The following is a 17,693-nucleotide window of genomic DNA, read 5'->3' as shown; positions in this document are numbered from 1 at the left end:
TATCTGTCATTAATCTTTACACTTTCATTTCTTTAAATTTGTGAAGTTCAGTTTAGTGCACTCAGTTCTTTTACAGTCAAAACGACATGTGTTGTCACCTGTCATGGCGTAGAGACTTCATGTCCACATACACCGTACAGGGATCAGGACCAGTGGTGCCCTGTAACGTAACAAAAATAATTTACGTACAGGTCCCAATGGTTTGCATTTTCCACATTTCAAAACAACATCCTGCTGGTTTTCGTACCTGCAAGCAGACAGCCAGGTTGACCCGGGAGCCAAAAGCAGTGCTGACAGCTCTGGATGACAGCCCCACATCTTTAAACAACTTGGAGAAGGACTGTGTGAGGGCGAGGCGAGGACGTTCCTCTGCTATCACTACGCAGCTCCGCACACATGACAGGTTCACACCACGCGCCTAAAAAGCATCCAGACACCAACAATAAATCCATAACTCTGATTGTTATAATTATCTATTCTGTGTGTGGAGTCCTCACCTTGAGCACCTCTGTCTGTGTACCAAGGCCTTTAGTGCAGAGCTCCATGACAGAGTAGGAACAGAAGGTGTCCCTGATCCGGTACTGACTGAGCGTGCTCAGCCACAGAGACAAACAGCTCTCTAGCTCAAAGGGGGGGATCAGGATGGACTGATGACCTGAGTAAACACTATGAGGCAACAAATAAAATAAAGAAAGGTGGGTAAGAATCAGTTATCTCTGTGTATAACAAGATGTGGAATAAGTGATGACTGACTGTACCTTGCGAGGCACCACAAAACAAAGCCCAGACCACAGTAAGGATCCAGACAGATGGCTATTTGGCGAGAGGAATACAGTTCACACTGAAGCTTTATGGAACGACAAAGTGCACTGATTGCTGCATGAGAGATCTGAGAACAACAGCAAAAATAAAATAAAAAGTTAAATTTGTGATTTCTTTGACAATGTTGTGCTTCCAGAAGGCACATTCAAGATGTTTGGACGTGTGCATCTGTGCTTTAGTGTGGTTGAAAAACAGAACCTGAACAGCAACAGATGGTCATTTAATAATTAATACAGTCAGACTATGAGGATGGTTGCAAATGTGTTTTAATCATCATAGTAGTTTTCCCAAATAATGTCTCTTTCTGATTTACTTGCATGGAGAGCAGCTCTTGAACCATAAAGAATAAATTATTTTATTTCTTTAGAAAAATAACAACCTCTACTCCTCCTCCCCCCATAGCAGTTTCAGTCACTCCTTTACTGGGAATAAGTTACAGATATCTGAATGAAGAAGCTTGTGTCTGAATTCTCTTTTGTACACAGATGATTATAACTGGAAAAAACTGAATCCTTATTAAGGTACGAGCGTTTGGTCGAGCGCTCTCCAAAAGTAAATCCAAAGAATTTTTTTTTTTTTATTATTGTATTTTTATTTCATTCTCTTTGCATTAACTTTTCTACCAGGATCCATCTTTGCAGCAACATGTGCAAATCTCTACTACCACATCTGTGAGTTTAGGGTTTTTGTTGTTGTTAGACACAAGTGGTCGCAGTCATGTTACTTCACACAGAGATTTCTTTGCTGGACTTTTAAAACTACATATTCAGTGAGCATAGCCTTTCTTTCAGAGTTTCAGTGGCTATTTGATATATCAGATCCCAACAAGTTAATTTATTGTTGGTTCAGTGCATATGCTACAAAAGTGCATGTATTTTCTTGCAACACAACTCTAAGTGGCTGTTGTAACCTGAGGGGGATGACATGGAAGATCTTATAGACACAGGAACAGTTTCTTCCCCCGGGCCATCACTGACTTGAAAAAAATATATGCTGATGCACATTTGCACACATCCATGTGACTTGAAATTGCTGTCAAATGTTGTGTAGATATCATGTAGATAGTTAGAGAATAACCAATAACCAGTGTTTATTGCTGCTCGTATCCATGTTGCTGCTTTCCTTTATTTCTACTGTGTATTTATTTTTTTTAATGTTTATTATCTAACTCTTTCTCTCGTTTTTTTTTTAAATTTTTTTATTTCTTATTCGTTGATCATTTTAATGTATGTACAAGTGAAAGCAATTTGCCGCAGGAGTGAAATTCTTTCTTTGTCTGCACAAACATGGCAAATTAAGTGATTCTGATTCTGATCATCTCAAACTGTAAGGACATATAAAAATTATAATTTCTCACCTTGACCCCAGTGAGCATGCCTGTGGTGGACACGCTGAAGTCCAGATAAGCTATCATCTCTGCTGTAGGTGGCTTATAGATCTGTGGCGGCCGGCGGCGAGGAAGGTCATCTGCAAAAAAAGAAATCATTGTGTCATGTAAAGCAAAACAGGTATAACAGAACGTCATCATTGCCAGATGCATTTTTGCTCATTGGTGATTCATGCAGTTGATTCAGACATCACAACTGTGCTTATTATTAAATACAAATGTTATCCATGGGAGCTTTGCCCACGTAGTATGACAGAAAACAGCAAACAATTTGGTACTAAAAGAAAAATAAAGTATGAGAAAATGGTTAACTAAGTACTGATCAGGTCACAAATCTACCCACAGAGCAGTTAAACGTGCAGACCACAGCACACAGCTTAGTTTGTCCAAATGTTGCAAAACAAGCAAACCATCTTCAAAACCTGCAACAGGTCTCTCACTCTCTAACATCTGTCTTAATATACCAGTTATTAGGAATAAATGAGCCTACTTTGTTGTCTTTACTTTAAAGCAAAACAAATTTAAGCTTATGCTCAACTGTAAATATGAAAACTGGCAGATTTAGTGTTAATTTGCACATTAAAGCCGTCCCGAACTGATCACGATGCCACGTTTTGTTTTGGTTTTTTCTACAAATTGAGGATTGGTTAATTGATCTTGTATCTTTTGATTTATTACCTGTATCGATGATTGTTGGCCAAGTTTTAATGTTGACAGAAGCAGCAGCCTCTTTGGAGCGCAGACTCCTCATGAGGTTTTGTGTTGTAAGAATACATGCAGCTTTACTGACCTGGCAACAAAAAATTAGTGGGACAGTGTGAACTTGAGAAGCTGCTTCAAAACCTTAAATGAATGATATAAACACACATAAATCAACACAAAAAAACATGAGTTATACTTCTTATAAAGGATTTTTCTTTCTTTATTTGTGAAAAATATTGGTTAGCAGGGCCATTTACTGTTTAACTGTGAAATATGACTTGTATTGTTGCTGCAGGCGCCACTTTATATACAACATCTTCCTTCATAATGTAATAAATGTAGTTTGTAGAAGAAAAAAGTTACAATAAAGTTTTTTTTTTCTTTTTATTTGGACCACTAGAGGTATACTTTGCAGTTTGCAACACCCATCCACAAAAAATCTTAGAAGTTATCCAAAGTCTCCAAGCAGATTGTACGGTCTGCAATGTTTGAAATGAAAGAAATCCCACACATGTCATCCACAGACCCACCCACGGACATGTACAAACATAGCTCATGCATACATACATCAATAATCATCCTGACAGTTGGCAGCGTGGCTGCCAGGTTCTGAGGGTGTGGAGGTCTGACGTTTACTGGAACACATCCAGCATAGAGGCAGCCGTAGAAAGCCGCAATCAAATCAATACCTGAGAAAAACATAGAAGTCAAGCTTAAAAATAAATCCATCAAAAACTAAAAAAAAAAAAAGCCTGATGGAGAACTTGCCAGGAGGATAGAGCAGCACGACATTCTCCCCAGTGTTGATGCTGCCTTTCTCAGTGAGTGCTGCAGCTATCTTCTCTGCTCGTTTGTGAAGCTGGACGCAGGTTGCCGTGCCCACCGTTACACCCTGAGGGATGGGATGGAAAAATGAACACCAAAAATAAAGCACTATGTATAAAAAAATCATATGCGAGGATCACGCTTAAAAGCAACTTAAATGTGGGCATTAACGATACATTACTCTGTTTGGTGTATAGACATCTCAGTTTGGTACCTTGGCATTGAGAAGAACATAGAGGACATGGTCTGGGTCTGTCTGGGCCCTCCACTGCAGAGCCTCCGTCAAGTACTGGTGCTGTAATGAAATTAGGAAAATGATTATAGATTACATCTGAGCAAAATGTCTTCCTTAAAAATGTGCACACATTATTACAAATAATGGAGGGCGAAGTTACTGATGGAATTATTTTTTTATAAGCCTGAAAAAATAGAAAATTAAAATGGTGCTGAGACACTGCATACCTTGGTAGACAGCTGTTTAGCATAAATTATCACTTGCCAATGCCAAGTAATTTACCACTTACCCTTAGCCAATTCAGCTCTTAAGATAATGAACAATAATTTAAGATGTAAAAAGTAAAGTACATTTGCAGTAAGCAGAGATGACCACAGGAAAAAACACACACACACACAAAGAACACAAGCAAAGCAACTCTTCACAAGCACAAATAAAATGGCCACAAAACTGTACAGATTAGAGCGTGAATAAGCACAGGTGGGAGGAAAATGCAAGAGGGAATGGTTATTCTTACCATCACTGTGGGCCACATACAGAGCTACATCCACAGGGAGAGACAAGAGCAGAGAAAAAGAAGAATCCAGATTTTTCTAAACAAAACTAACCTCTGCTGGAGCTTTGGTCATTATTATAGTAGCAGTGGAAATTCTTCACACCTCATTATTTACCTCACACACACACACTTTGAGCATTACTGTTAATCACATGCACATGATTCTTGCAGCTTCTGGAGGACATGCTGTTAATAAGCTGTCAGGTTCTGAGACACCAGCTGGTTTAAAGTGTGAGTTTCAGTGTTAATGCCAAACTACCTTCCGGACAAGATCCTGGTCTTCAATCATGCCAAGGTCCCTCCCTGCAGCCTGGGCTATCCGCTTCCCAGCCACAAGGTTACCCACCATAACAGATGCAGGACCTACACCCACTACAAAACAAAGAAAAAAAGAAAAAGAAGAGAGATCAATAAACAGGATTTCTAACAAAGAAAAGCTGTTTACAAGTTTCATATTAATACTTTTAAACCAGGTTTCAATATATGACTGCTCTTGCTTTCATCTCACATGAAAGTGACACAAATGCTATGTTAGGCATGGCCACATGACATGAATAATAATTACCATGGATATTTAAAAGATGCTGCTATGAAAAAAAGGCCTTTTAACTACAAATACAAAGGGTTGACGGGAGGATTCTGCATCCGCCTGGTTAAATAGGATTTGTAGTACAACAGAATATGTTATATTATAACTATGTTATATGTTGAACCTCTTCACAAATAATACATCTACAATTCATATTACCTGGCTGCTTCTGGCGGGGCTTGGGCAGGTTGGTAACACAAGTATGAGGACACATCAGGATGTTGCAGGGGTGCAGGTTGCCCTCTAAGTAGAACTGTTTTGTATCTGAGATGTGGATGCCACCCAGAGGTGTTTTGGGTAAAGTGTTGGCTGGGACCAGAGCCAGACAGTAGAGGCCCACCTGGTGGATGCTGTCTATAGCCTACAGAGGAAACCAAACAACAAGACTGAGGTAGGTGGGAATTACTGGCTTGTTGGGAAAATATTTAGGAAATTAGAGGATAAATGGTACAATTGTGTTGGAGCTTCCAACTTAATCTGTTGGTTTCCATACACAGGCTGTTATGAATTGGCTTTCATTGTTTTTTTTTCATGTCTGTAAAGCGTCTTGAGATGGCATTGTCGTGATTTGACACTATATAAATAAAGTTGAATCGAATTTTCAAAAACTAAAAGTAATTTAAGACTTTGGTGGACAAAACAGGGATTGTGTCTTTATACAATAACCATGTAGAGTTTAAAAAAATAAAAATAAAAAGAAAGATTGAAAGAAGGTGCTGAATTACCTGAAGCACTCGGCTCATCCACTGGAAACTGTCCTCCTCGCTGGCATCTGGCCTCTGCTCTGCCACAATTACAACCCTCTCATCGTAAAACACTGTGACTGAAAACACAGCGATCCTGGTACACACACATATATGAAAGAATAAACATTTCTGTTTAGACTGACTGTGTTTCCTCTCCACCACTAGATGTCAGAAGTGATAAATTAATATTTGCACTTGACCCGCCACAGAGTTCACCCTCCCTGTTTTAACCACAATGAAGAGTTTCTCCTTACCTTCCACGGTAAACTGTCTTAACTGGCTCCACGGCGAGAGCAGTGGCCACCAGGTCATCAGCGTTGTGTCTCCGTCCACTCACCATCAGCAGACCCTCGATCTTCCCCACCACGAAGATCAGACTCCCCTGTGTAAGGCCAAACAAAGCAGAGTCATTATGGCGTCAGGAAAAAGAGGAATGGCTTCTCAGTAATGAAAGTCATACTTACTGGGCCAACAAACCCCAGAAGGCCCGATCGTACAAATGGAATCTCTCCAATGGGAACTCCATTAGCATTAACCGGTATCACCTGAGCACCGTGACACACAGACAGAAAGGGTAGCCATATCACACCAAAAGAAATAAATGACTTTCCTGAACTTTCCTGAGGTAGATTTTTTTAGTACATGCTGATAGTCAGTTCCTTCATACCTCGAAAGTGTTTTTGGTGAGTCCAGGCAAGCCGTAATACATGTTGCCTCCAGCACGGGAGTTGATTATTATTTCTCCTATTTCATCAGTTTTACACAACTGAGGAGGCCCATCTGGCTTAACGATGCACATCAGAGCTGGAAGAAGGGGGTGGGAGAGTAGGATCACCATTAGCAGCATAAAGACTTCCTAATGCCTGAAACAATCACATTGCACATATCTAACCGATACTACTTGATTCTGGGAATCTGTCTTTAGCCTTCCCAGAGGCCTCAGATCTCCAACTGATCATCTAAAACCTGGAAATCTTTGTCAAACTATCAGAAGATATAAAAAGCCTGACAGAAAAACATGCACTGTTTAAGTTATGTTGGTGTGCAGAAGTGAATGTAGTTATGTTTTATAATAAACACACAGTTCTAGCCTGTCTTTGCAATTATTAACAGGGTCCGTTTGACAGCACTGAATGGGAAACACAGTATAATGGGAAATTCCGGGGAACTATGTGCAAAGCTGAGAAAAAGGGTCCAAGATTTACATGTCTAGAAGGAGTTATTTCCTAACAGCTGCAGATTCCAAGATTGTCAACGCAAACAAGTGCAAGTAAGCATAACTTGAGTTATTGGGAAACATAACGACATTGCAGAGGCCTACAAGAACATAGACTGACATGCACGGAATAAGGTTCTGCTCCAAACAGAAACATAAAAGAAGATGATGACTTATAATCCATCTGTAATGCTTTTGACTCACTTTACTATTGTCTTTTTTCCGTGTACAGCAACAGCTCAGTGATTACAACTCATAGAATCTGCTGCTGCATGTACACATCTGTTATGTTATGTCAAAACATGACAACTCTGAGTTTTAAAACATCATAGCAAAAAAATGTGTTTAAAACTTTTAGTTGTATCTGCAGAGGAAAGAATACACATCTGAGTTTGGTTGGACATGTTTTCACTTCATATTCTTGAAGTTCTGACTTTGACAATTTTGCTGAAATGTGAAATGAAATTAAATGTTTATTGTCATGTGTTTTAATTAAAAAGGATAACAGGATGCAGGATAATTTTGAAGCTGTTGTGGAGAGGAGGACTCTCACTAAGCTGTTATCTATCCTGGAGAACCCTGACCACCCTCTCTCCACCCTGTGCTGATCAGACAGTGGAGAGCCTTTTCCAAAAGGCTCAGACAGCTTTACTGTCACACGGACCAATACAGGAAATCATTCCTACCCACCTCAATAAGACTTTTCGATGCTTCTTCCTTGTGTCTTAGATAACATCACAGCTGTTACTATATATTAATATATATGACAATAGTACATTCCAGGGTATTCCACTCACATTGTACAATGTTACTTACCTCCTCTTTAACTGTTTTGCCGATATTATTAATTTTTATACTGTTCTGTTTGTTTGTATTATAAACACAAATGTCCATGTAGGTTGCAGCAACTAAATTTTTCAAGTTGGGATTAATGAAGTACTTCTATTCTATTCTATTCTATTCTATTCTATTTATAACATATTACTGAATGATCTTAGAGTTTGCTGCAACACAGTTCTAATTAGTGTTCAACAATATGTTCATGTTCACCTTTGATCTTAAATTTCTGGCAAAATGCTTCTAAAATTTTTCTCACAAACATTTGTTTGTTGTTTTTGCTTTATCCTCATATATTTATCCCTCTATCCTTACCTCCAGGCATCACATGTCCCACATCTTGTACAGTCAGGGCTGAGTTCTTATCCTCTGTATTCACCCTGATGACACCATGACTCAGGCCACCCATAGAAAGGATAGCACGAGCCGGGAGGGGGGCTCCCGGGACTCCTGGTCTGTACAAGCAGAAACGCCAATCAAACATGAAGATTAACATCCATCTCACCTGTTCATAACATTTCCCACTGATCAATACACACCTATATCAGCTGTATCAGTACAACTCTGCTCAGTTTTGTCTCATACAGCTTAATTAAAGGGCTCATATAAGGACCACGTAAAGACTCATGGTGTTGTTTGAGAATACGCTAGAAGAAGTTCACAATGCTTTAATAGTCTAAGACATGATTTTTCACCTTCTGTGACCCTGATGCATCCCCTCGTACCATTTTCTTTGTAAAACACTGTAACAGCTCACATCTCATGCCCGTCCTGAAAGGCCCGGTCTACTTCAGTCACAAAATTGCACTTGCTATATATTATACCAATGTGGTCCTCCAGGGCCACAATCCTGCATGTTTTCCATGTATCCCTCCTTCTAAACACCAGACTCAAATGAATCAGTCATTGTGCAGAACTTCAACGGCCTTTAGATCCATTTAACATAAGCCAGGTGTGTCGGGACATGGATACATTAAAAATCTGCAGGACAGCAGCCCTTGAGGACCAACTTGGGACACCCCTGCATTAAACAAATGTGTTACCCGCAAATTCAACACATTGCAAAGTGAAAAACTTAAAAAGAATCATGATCTCTGAATACAATAGTCTCTAATGGGCTGAGTGTGTTTTGGGTCTTTTTATTTAATTAGATTTTCTCATTTTATATAATACTAAAAACTTCTAAAAAGAAATGAGAGTGTGCGATACCTGCGTATAGCTACTGTCATGGCCTCAGGAGAGGTAGCACAAGGGCAGATAACCTCAGGCTTCAGCCCATGTGACTGAAACACATTCAGGAAGGCATCGCAGGAAGAGACTGACCCTGGACAGGAAGAGGCAGATTTTTCCACAGGTTATCTCTAATTTATCAGACTACAATTTTTAGAGACTAAAAAAAGCCACCAATCACAGAGTACTCACAGGGATTAGCACCATCAGCCACAATGAGCATTCGCAATGAAGCGAGGCTGATATCTCTCTGGTCCCGATGAGCCATCATGGCCCAGTGGAGGTCACGGCACTTCACCAAAGCTACACGAGCTGCTCAGTAGTAAGATAACACAGCACATTATTACACAATCCTTTTAGATAACATTCCTCCAGGTAGAAGTCATGTGTTGTTTACCTTTCTGGACGTGGACCCTTTGTACCCAGGAGAGAGGACAAGCTTTCATTACCGCATAGGGAACGCTGATAGTGTGTATCCTGTTCATTACAGCCTGGAAACAAAACAACACGCTTCATGTGATGGGCATCAAATACTATGGTAACAGTAAATATCATTATTAAACTTCATGAACACCTACTGTAAGAACTCCATGCCATAAGCCCATATCCTTTTTGAAGTCCAGGACATTTACTAAAGTTTCCCCTTAAAATGGAGACAGAATAAATGTATGTCACTTCAGCTGTGCTGAAGAAGAAACCTTTAGGTAATGGATGACAACATGGTGACACTACTCACCCTCACAATAGTTGCAAGCCTGGGTCAGTGCTTGGCAGTGGGTCAACATGGCTACTTTGGATACAGCCACACCCACCACTGTGCCCTCTTTACTCGCCTTGTACTGTAAAGAGACAGAGGATGAGGACAACCTGACAGTATTTGTAAAAAAAAATCTTAACAGACTGATAAAGGCTGATTTTTATTATTAATAATTTTATTATCAAAAAGGACAAATGTTTAAAAAGTTCTCTGTAATCACAGCGGGGGGTTACGTAAAAGGCGCAGATATAATACCTCTATATACGCAGGGTCAGTGTTGGCAGTGGGTATGTGCGGCTGCCAGTCTTTTGATGGTTTGGTCAGATATTTTGAATCTGTTATCACCCACTTTAGTCGAGGCCATCCTGATAGAGAAAGTAATCAGAGTAAAGTCAAACATAACATCATTATTTACAATACAATACAATACGACTTCATTTATAAGGCACTTTAAAAACAACAATGTTGACCAAAGTGTCACATTGTGGGGGGTTAAAAAAAACCAGAATAAATAACATACATTAGGACAATTTAAAAACAAACAAATAAATAAATAAATAAAAAAAAAATATATATATATATATCAGACATCTAATAACAATTAAAAAAACTAAAAACAATTGAATGAAAACTATCAAAATAAAATCAGATCTAAAAAGTCAACTTATTGTACAGAAAACCAGCTTAAACAAATGTGTCTTCAGTACAGATTTAAAAGCAGATATAGTGGAGGCCTGTCTAACAAAAAAAGCATAATTTTAATTAAAAATGATCCTCTTTGTCAAATGTCTGAATGTGACCTAAACAAGGCCACTATATGTGTCATAGATCACATAATAAATACTATAGATAAAAGATAAAGCTTGCTTACCTTTGAATTGCAGTATTTCACCAGTGGGGGTCTTGGGTAGACCTTTCAAGCAGATTTCACTGGTCAGAGCCAGACCAACACCACAGCTACCAAGCAGAAAGCCCACCTGGCTGATACCTGCATCCTGAAAACACAACAAGAAAGAAAGAGAGAGGGGAAAAAAAAAAAAAAACTTAGACAAGTTTAAAGTGGAACTATTCTGTGCATTTCAGGCTAATTTATTTTTATTTCTGAGACCAGAAGGGCTGGGATTGATCGAGTTATTGTCACAAATGGCTTTATTTACTTCAGACCGACCCTCTCCGTAGGCTGTCAGATCAGCCTGTGGGCAAAACGAGTGGATTGAGACTCTTCCGCATTAAGCCCCGCCTCCCGCCACTGCACTACATCGGGAGCGCGCACCGCACCTGCTTTCGCCATCATTGTAACATCTCATAAACAGAAGGATTAGGCTCATATGAACTCAATAAAAAAAAACAAAATACAATGTCAACACATAGCATCCAGCCCTACATGTTGGAACCTGAATCAGACCCTGAAAACGAAGTGGAAAACAGCAACCCACAGCAACGAATGCAGCAGGATGTCTCTCTTTGGTAAACTCACCAGCCATCGTTGGAAATAACTTTATCCCACGTTTTCCACCCGCCTGATGTATTTTTACATGCCCTTGTTAACCAGTAGAAAGTAACCAATCACCGAACCTTATCCCCCGGGACATCATAAGGATTTCGAAGTAGAAAAAACTCTCTAAAACGACGCGTTTTTCGTCGCCATGGAAACCGAACGGAGAGCTTGCTGGAACTCAAACTCAAACTCAAACATGCGTTTAGGTGATAAAAAACAGTGCCGTTCACATGTCTGATGAGGATTCAACACTGTAACACTGTAGAAAGCTCAGAAAACTCCAAATACCATAATAGGACCCCTTTAACATATTTCTGCCCATATTTGTATGATCGTTTTCATACCTTGCGAGAAAGTGGTACCTCAATAGGTACAGGTATAACCTCAGCCAGGAGGCAGCCATAGAAAGCCACCCAGAACATCCCAGGGTCACTGTTTGGATAGACAAGCGCCACCTGCCAACACAAATAACTTTGAGTTCAGGATCATTTTAAGTAACATCATCTCCGTTTTATTTAGTGTTGAGCAACAAATTTACAGGTTAGAAAAAGCCTATCCCAGCAGTCTTTGGGCAAAAGGCAGGGTACACCCTGGACAGCTCACCAGTCCATCGCAGGGCCACACAGAGACGAACAACTACACACACTATTGGCAATTTAGAGTAAGCAATTAACCTAACATGCATGCCTTTGGATGGTGCAGCCCGTCTTGTAATCATTTTGGAGATATTTTGTCAGTAATTTAAGTTTACTGATGTGATGTTCCGAAAACATGTTCTGTTTTTAAAAAAAAAAAAGCCCTGATCCCGTCACCTAGTAATCACAATATGCACCTTGTCAAAGTCATTTAGAACTTTTTGTCTCCCATTTCTTATTCTTTCAGCTGCATTGTAATGAGGTGTTATTTACTTCACGACTCGTTGGATTTAATGTTGTGGCTCAATGCCATATATTTGTTGTATAATACTTCTGCTCGTGATGACAACATTAGCAGATTCTTGCCTTCGAATAACAAAAATGAATATGGAAAATCCAGGGCCTGTTAAAGACTGCAGTACATTCCCCTATGCTGTGTTTGCTCGCTCACCCTGTCTCCAGGTTTCAGGATTTGCTCATTCTTCGTGCCCAGCTTGTTCAGGAGAGTGTAAGCCAGCTTCACACTGCGGCTCCACAGCTTCCCTATCAGACAGAAGGTGGGGAGGGAAGAAAGTAGTTAGGAGGGCAGGAAAGACATCTCACCACTGCCAAGAAAATCTCATGTCACAGGGTTCACACATTTTGTCATATCAGCTGCTTTGGAAATAACACAGCATCTCTCATTTATGACTTCCAGCAACAAAAGATAAACACAAATCAAATCAAATCAAATCAAACTTTATTTGTATGGCATTTTTCAAACAAAAGCATATCACAGTGCTTAACAACATAAAAATAAAAAACAGTTTCACACTTAAAACACACACACACACACACAAGCACACAACCCAACCCTTCCCCTGACCATTTGTGCCAAAATAACAACTAATAACTTCAGTATTCTGTCTCTATATCTGGCCTCTATATCTTGTGAACATCATGTGGATTTCTGCACATTAAATAATTCAATGATGGGTCTCACCATAAGTCAGTGTGTAGAGTGGCTTGCCAGTGATGTCCAGAGCAGTGAGAGCAGGGCTCTTCCCCTGAGTGGCCCCCCAGCGAGCCAATGCTGCCTGCAGCGCTGGGGGCCAGTTACTGACAACTCCCAGAGGCTCCCCTTTCACTGGGATAATCTGACGGCCCTCCGGCCTGGGTGTGTTAGGGTCCGGCTGGGGAACTACGATTAGGACAATAAAGAGAATTTAGGGATGATCTGTACAGAAAAAACGAGATTCATGAGGGAAACAAAAAATACATTGCAGCTTTCCTGTTCTGTATTCTTCTATATGTAAATCTAATCTGTCATTGACTAAACATGTTGATATATTCTACAGAAAATTGACTGTTCTAAATACTACTGTTAAATACTACTACTGTTTTAAATTACAGACACAAGCCTCATCAAGTCACAACAACTTCATGTGCGACAAAGTATCGCTCAGACATCAGTACGAGCTTCATATTTTTGAAGGGATACCGTGTAACTTTTGACCCAAATGTCTCATGCGAGTTATAATGGATGATTTATAATGGGTCAATATACAGTGCTTGATGCATGTTGGTCTCTGATGAGGGTTCCCTCTTCAGATATACAATAAAACCTGTATGATATCTGACTGGATCAGTCTCTCATACTGGATCATGTCACCTGGAGCACATTGCTTTATGGCTCGTCCTCTATAATCACAGAAGAATCTGCTTTGTGCTACTTTTTCCTCCTCTTCAAAAAGAAGTTTGTCATGGCTGAATGAAGTAAAAAGGTGAAAATGGTGTCTAAGGCCAATATGAGAAAGCAGGAAAGGGATCGCTCCATAGAAAAGACATGAGTTGACCTTGGTAAAGAAAACAGTGTGGATACAAAACCCGCTTTCTGTCTGCCTCTGTTTTATCAGACGGTTAAGTTAGCTTTTTGGCTGTTGTGCAAACGTACCAAAATGTGATGAACTTTTTCCACATCTTTCAGTCAGCGTTTATTTAAAATATGGCAGTAAATGCCTGATGAGCTGCAGAACGTTGCAGTATATGTCCGTGTTTTTATTTTGCTGTTTAGCAGAAGCTAAATGCAGCTAGTTGAAGCTAATCGGCTACAGAACAAAGCTAAAAAGACTCCCTAAACATTTTGTGGAAGTTGGGCTGATTTCCATGCAATAAATGCATATCTTATAATTGATGTAAATATGAATGCAGTAACAGAATGATTAGCAACTGGCCTGGTTTAGTTTTATGATTTTCGTATGCTGTTCAATAAGAAAGAGCATTACTGTAATGTACAGCTAAAGGCTAATAATTTTCATAAGTCCTGTGATGAAAACGTCCACAAGTGTCAGTAAGAAGTAGTTACTGATACTCAAAACTATAATTTATAGTAATGTTTTTGGGGCATTTTTTGTTTTGTGTGAGTAACATTTTTGTGATTGTCGCGGATGGAGACTGCATTTTGCAACACAGTGTCCTGTGCACTGTGAGAAGTTACAGGTTTAGCGCCCCTAGTGGCCAAAAGTTGCATGGTATCCATTAAACTAAAAAGGTATCTTTATACACACAACAATGAGAAATTAAAAGCCATTACCAGAAAACAAATTATGCAAAAGTAGACTTTGTAACACTTATTTTTGTGCTTCGAAAGGGTTGAATCTTTTTGTTGTTAATGAAATTGGTAACTGTATTGATCTCTCAAACTTAAAACTTTAAAATCAGAATTTAATAATGACCAAATAAATGCATTCTTATCAAATTAAAACGATTAGCTTTGCTGTTAATGACAGATTATATCTGATCAATAAAAACTGTAAACGCCTAGTATCAGAGAAAAGTCATTAGCATCCATTTTTTGTTTTATATTAGGCTACTCCCAAATCAAATTAAACATTTCCCTCAGCATCGTCAGCTATGTATTTGTATATTTCTATTGCAGAGCGTTGTACTTTTAAATTTACGTCAGGATCATCTTAATAAAAGTGTTTTTCAAGATGCAGCGTACCTTGGACGATCTCCTCTGAGTCGTCGGTGAAGAACTCGCTGAGCGGGGGCCTTTTAGGTCTCTTCAGAGTGTTGAGAAGCTGCTGGATCTTCGTGGACACTCTGCTGTTCACAGGAACCCCTGCAGTCAGGGTTAAAGTGTAGGGAGGCAGCAGAAAGGAGAAACATACAGTCAAACATGACATTGAGCATACAGCCACAAAAAAAAACACCTATTCAGACATCTTACCATCTTGTAGCCTGCTGCTCTTCATTCCAGTAGAATTTATTCAATCATAATAATAAATCTTAAATGGATTTTAAGGTCGTTTTGGAAATGAAAAGCAGCAGTATGGGTGGGTGTCATCAACACAAGGAAAATAGTGAGAATTGGGATTATTTTTTCGGTTTGGGATCACACATGAGGATCAAGTTTGTGCGTGGACATTGTATTTGTTGCATATCCATCTGTAATCATCCACTACAAACAGCAGGAAGAGTAAGGGTTTACCAGGAAACACAGAAGACTATGGACATTATACATTAAGGAGTTTCCTTACTCTGCATATTACTTCTTCCTACCAGCCAGTCAAATAAACATGAGAGGATGGAAAATATCAAGAAGAAAAGAAAGCAGTAAAGCCAGATTAATAAAACACTGGAAGTCAGCACTTATTTGTTGAGAAACAAGCTCACGCTGAGACACAAACTAACAGACAGCCGTTACCATCAGCCGTCTCCATCATGCTCGAGCGGCTCTGCCCTCGGCTCATTCCTCGGACAACAGCTTTGGAGGGCAGGTCAACCCGCGGGCCTCTGGCTGGATGGGCTACGCCGGTCACGTCTGGTGGAGGGACACTGTTCTCACTGTGGGCTGCAGGAAGAAGAATAAGATTTCTTGAAGTTTTCATCTTGACAGTAGGAAGGAAATCACCCACTAAAAACATACTGCGAGTGTGACAGTCAGTCGCAGGTTTCTTGAGTATGTATAACGAAAATATATAAACAGACAAACTGTTACTAGTTAGTAGTTGCAGTGACTTTTCAGTCCCTTGCAGGCTGAACCCAAGATATTCCTTCTTTGTCTCGTTTATTTTTGCATTACAGACATTCCACATATTCAAAAAATATTTTTAAAAAAAGGCAATTTAGGACAAGAATTGGGATTTATCATTATTACTACTACTGTTATTATTTATTATTATCATTACTATTATTATTTATTTATCATTTATCATTTATTGTTGTTGTTATTATTATTATTATTATTATTATTATTATTATTAATAATAATAATAATAATAATAATAATAATAATAATAATAATAATAATAATAATAATAATAATAATAATAGATGGACAGAAGATTTACAGATTTTCACCAAATGTGACAGAAGATCTGAATCTAATGTTCCTCAGATAGAGATCGGAAAGGATTAGCATTTATCTCATCCACAGTGCATTAAATCTTTAAACTATTCAAGGAATTTAGAGGAATTTCAGGACATAAACTAAAAGGACGGAAGTCTAAGGTGCACGTCACTGATCTTCAATCTGGAACTAAATCAACAACTATCATTTATTCATAGTTAATATCATGAATGAACACAATGATTAATTTCATTATGATGAATGAGGTAATTTTCTGTCAGCAGACTTCACCCTCCAGAACAAGATGTTTACGGTAAATTTACTTAAGAAAAACAAAAAACAAAACAACTACAACATTGCATTCTTCCTTTGGGATACACAATGTAGTTTAAATTTAATACAATTTAACGCACAAGAAGTTACTTTTGGGAATCTTATTCAAGTCTAAAACAGATTATATTCACCAATTCCAAGTCAAATTTTACTTTGCAAAAAACAAAACAAAACAACAACTTAAACAATTTAACTTATACAAAGGCAACATCTTCCTCTCTGAGCTTGGAGGCATCTGGATGAAACTCAAGAATAGGACAAAATAACATCTAACACTCCTCCTCGCTTTTACCATCAATGCCAGAAAATCTTTGAACATTGAAAGAAGGAATGATATTATTATGAAGAAGAAAAAGCTCTACGGTCAGGACTTTAAAGATGTTGGGGACTTAAAGTGCAAAATCGGATGTCAACAATAGATACATGCACAAATCTAAACAAAAACTACCACGGAGGTTCAGATATATCCTTACTCTAAAACAAACACTTAATAATTGTAAAAAAAAAACAAAAAAACCACACAATATACTGTATCATTGTACTTCTACTCGTTTGCTTTATGAATGTGGAAATCCAGCCAGAAAGTTCTCTTTATGGAACAGCTTAGGAACTTGTTGAACAAAACACTTGCAACACTTGAAGTCCATGAATATTTGAATGAAATCAGCCTCACCGATGCGACTCTGAGCCAGCATGTCTGTCACTGCTGCAGTGCGGCTCTGCTCATGCGGCTGGTGGTGGGGTTGATACAGAGGCTGGTACTGCGGCTTGTACTGAGGCTGCGGCTGAGGATGAGGTTGGCTCTGAGGCTGTGGCTTGGCCTCGCCGTGTGACATGGTGGAGGACGCTGAGGAGGAGGTGGAGGAGCCTTGGGCAGAATGGTTGATCCAGTCTTGGCTCTGCAAGTTGGGATTGACCAGAGCTGGCGGGGCGGCCATTGAAGATTGTCTGCGCGCTGATGTCTCATCATCAGAGCCTGACGAGGAGTCTGA

The 17,693-nt window shown here is 39.2% G+C and overlaps 1 protein-coding gene across 1 annotated transcript in view; it reads right to left on the bottom strand.

Annotated features, from left to right (window-relative positions):
- The window catches only part of dip2bb (disco-interacting protein 2 homolog Bb), a gene marked incomplete at both ends in the record, with an annotated part of 46,426 nt that overhangs the window by 2,469 nt on the left and 26,264 nt on the right, over positions 1-17,693 (bottom strand). Inside the window, 29 exons of the mRNA XM_079242519.1 lie at positions 99-160; positions 248-418; positions 498-666; positions 759-889; positions 2,180-2,289; positions 2,888-2,999; positions 3,479-3,600; positions 3,680-3,803; positions 3,951-4,031; positions 4,787-4,899; positions 5,276-5,477; positions 5,842-5,956; positions 6,117-6,244; positions 6,327-6,407; positions 6,530-6,666; positions 8,231-8,370; positions 9,125-9,239; positions 9,338-9,457; positions 9,543-9,636; positions 9,724-9,788; positions 9,882-9,984; positions 10,158-10,267; positions 10,774-10,897; positions 11,745-11,855; positions 12,487-12,578; positions 13,018-13,215; positions 15,019-15,138; positions 15,724-15,870; positions 17,375-17,689. Of these exons, the coding sequence (XP_079098645.1) occupies positions 99-160; positions 248-418; positions 498-666; positions 759-889; positions 2,180-2,289; positions 2,888-2,999; positions 3,479-3,600; positions 3,680-3,803; positions 3,951-4,031; positions 4,787-4,899; positions 5,276-5,477; positions 5,842-5,956; positions 6,117-6,244; positions 6,327-6,407; positions 6,530-6,666; positions 8,231-8,370; positions 9,125-9,239; positions 9,338-9,457; positions 9,543-9,636; positions 9,724-9,788; positions 9,882-9,984; positions 10,158-10,267; positions 10,774-10,897; positions 11,745-11,855; positions 12,487-12,578; positions 13,018-13,215; positions 15,019-15,138; positions 15,724-15,870; positions 17,375-17,689 (3,712 nt within the window). The remainder of the gene's footprint in view (positions 1-98; positions 161-247; positions 419-497; positions 667-758; positions 890-2,179; positions 2,290-2,887; positions 3,000-3,478; positions 3,601-3,679; positions 3,804-3,950; positions 4,032-4,786; positions 4,900-5,275; positions 5,478-5,841; positions 5,957-6,116; positions 6,245-6,326; positions 6,408-6,529; positions 6,667-8,230; positions 8,371-9,124; positions 9,240-9,337; positions 9,458-9,542; positions 9,637-9,723; positions 9,789-9,881; positions 9,985-10,157; positions 10,268-10,773; positions 10,898-11,744; positions 11,856-12,486; positions 12,579-13,017; positions 13,216-15,018; positions 15,139-15,723; positions 15,871-17,374; positions 17,690-17,693) is intronic.

The sequence above is a fragment of the Telmatherina bonti genome, assembly GCF_933228915.1.
Source record: "Telmatherina bonti genome assembly, chromosome: 6".
Lineage (NCBI taxonomy): Eukaryota > Metazoa > Chordata > Actinopteri > Atheriniformes > Telmatherinidae > Telmatherina > Telmatherina bonti.
This window is presented reverse-complemented; position numbering and strand designations above follow the sequence as displayed.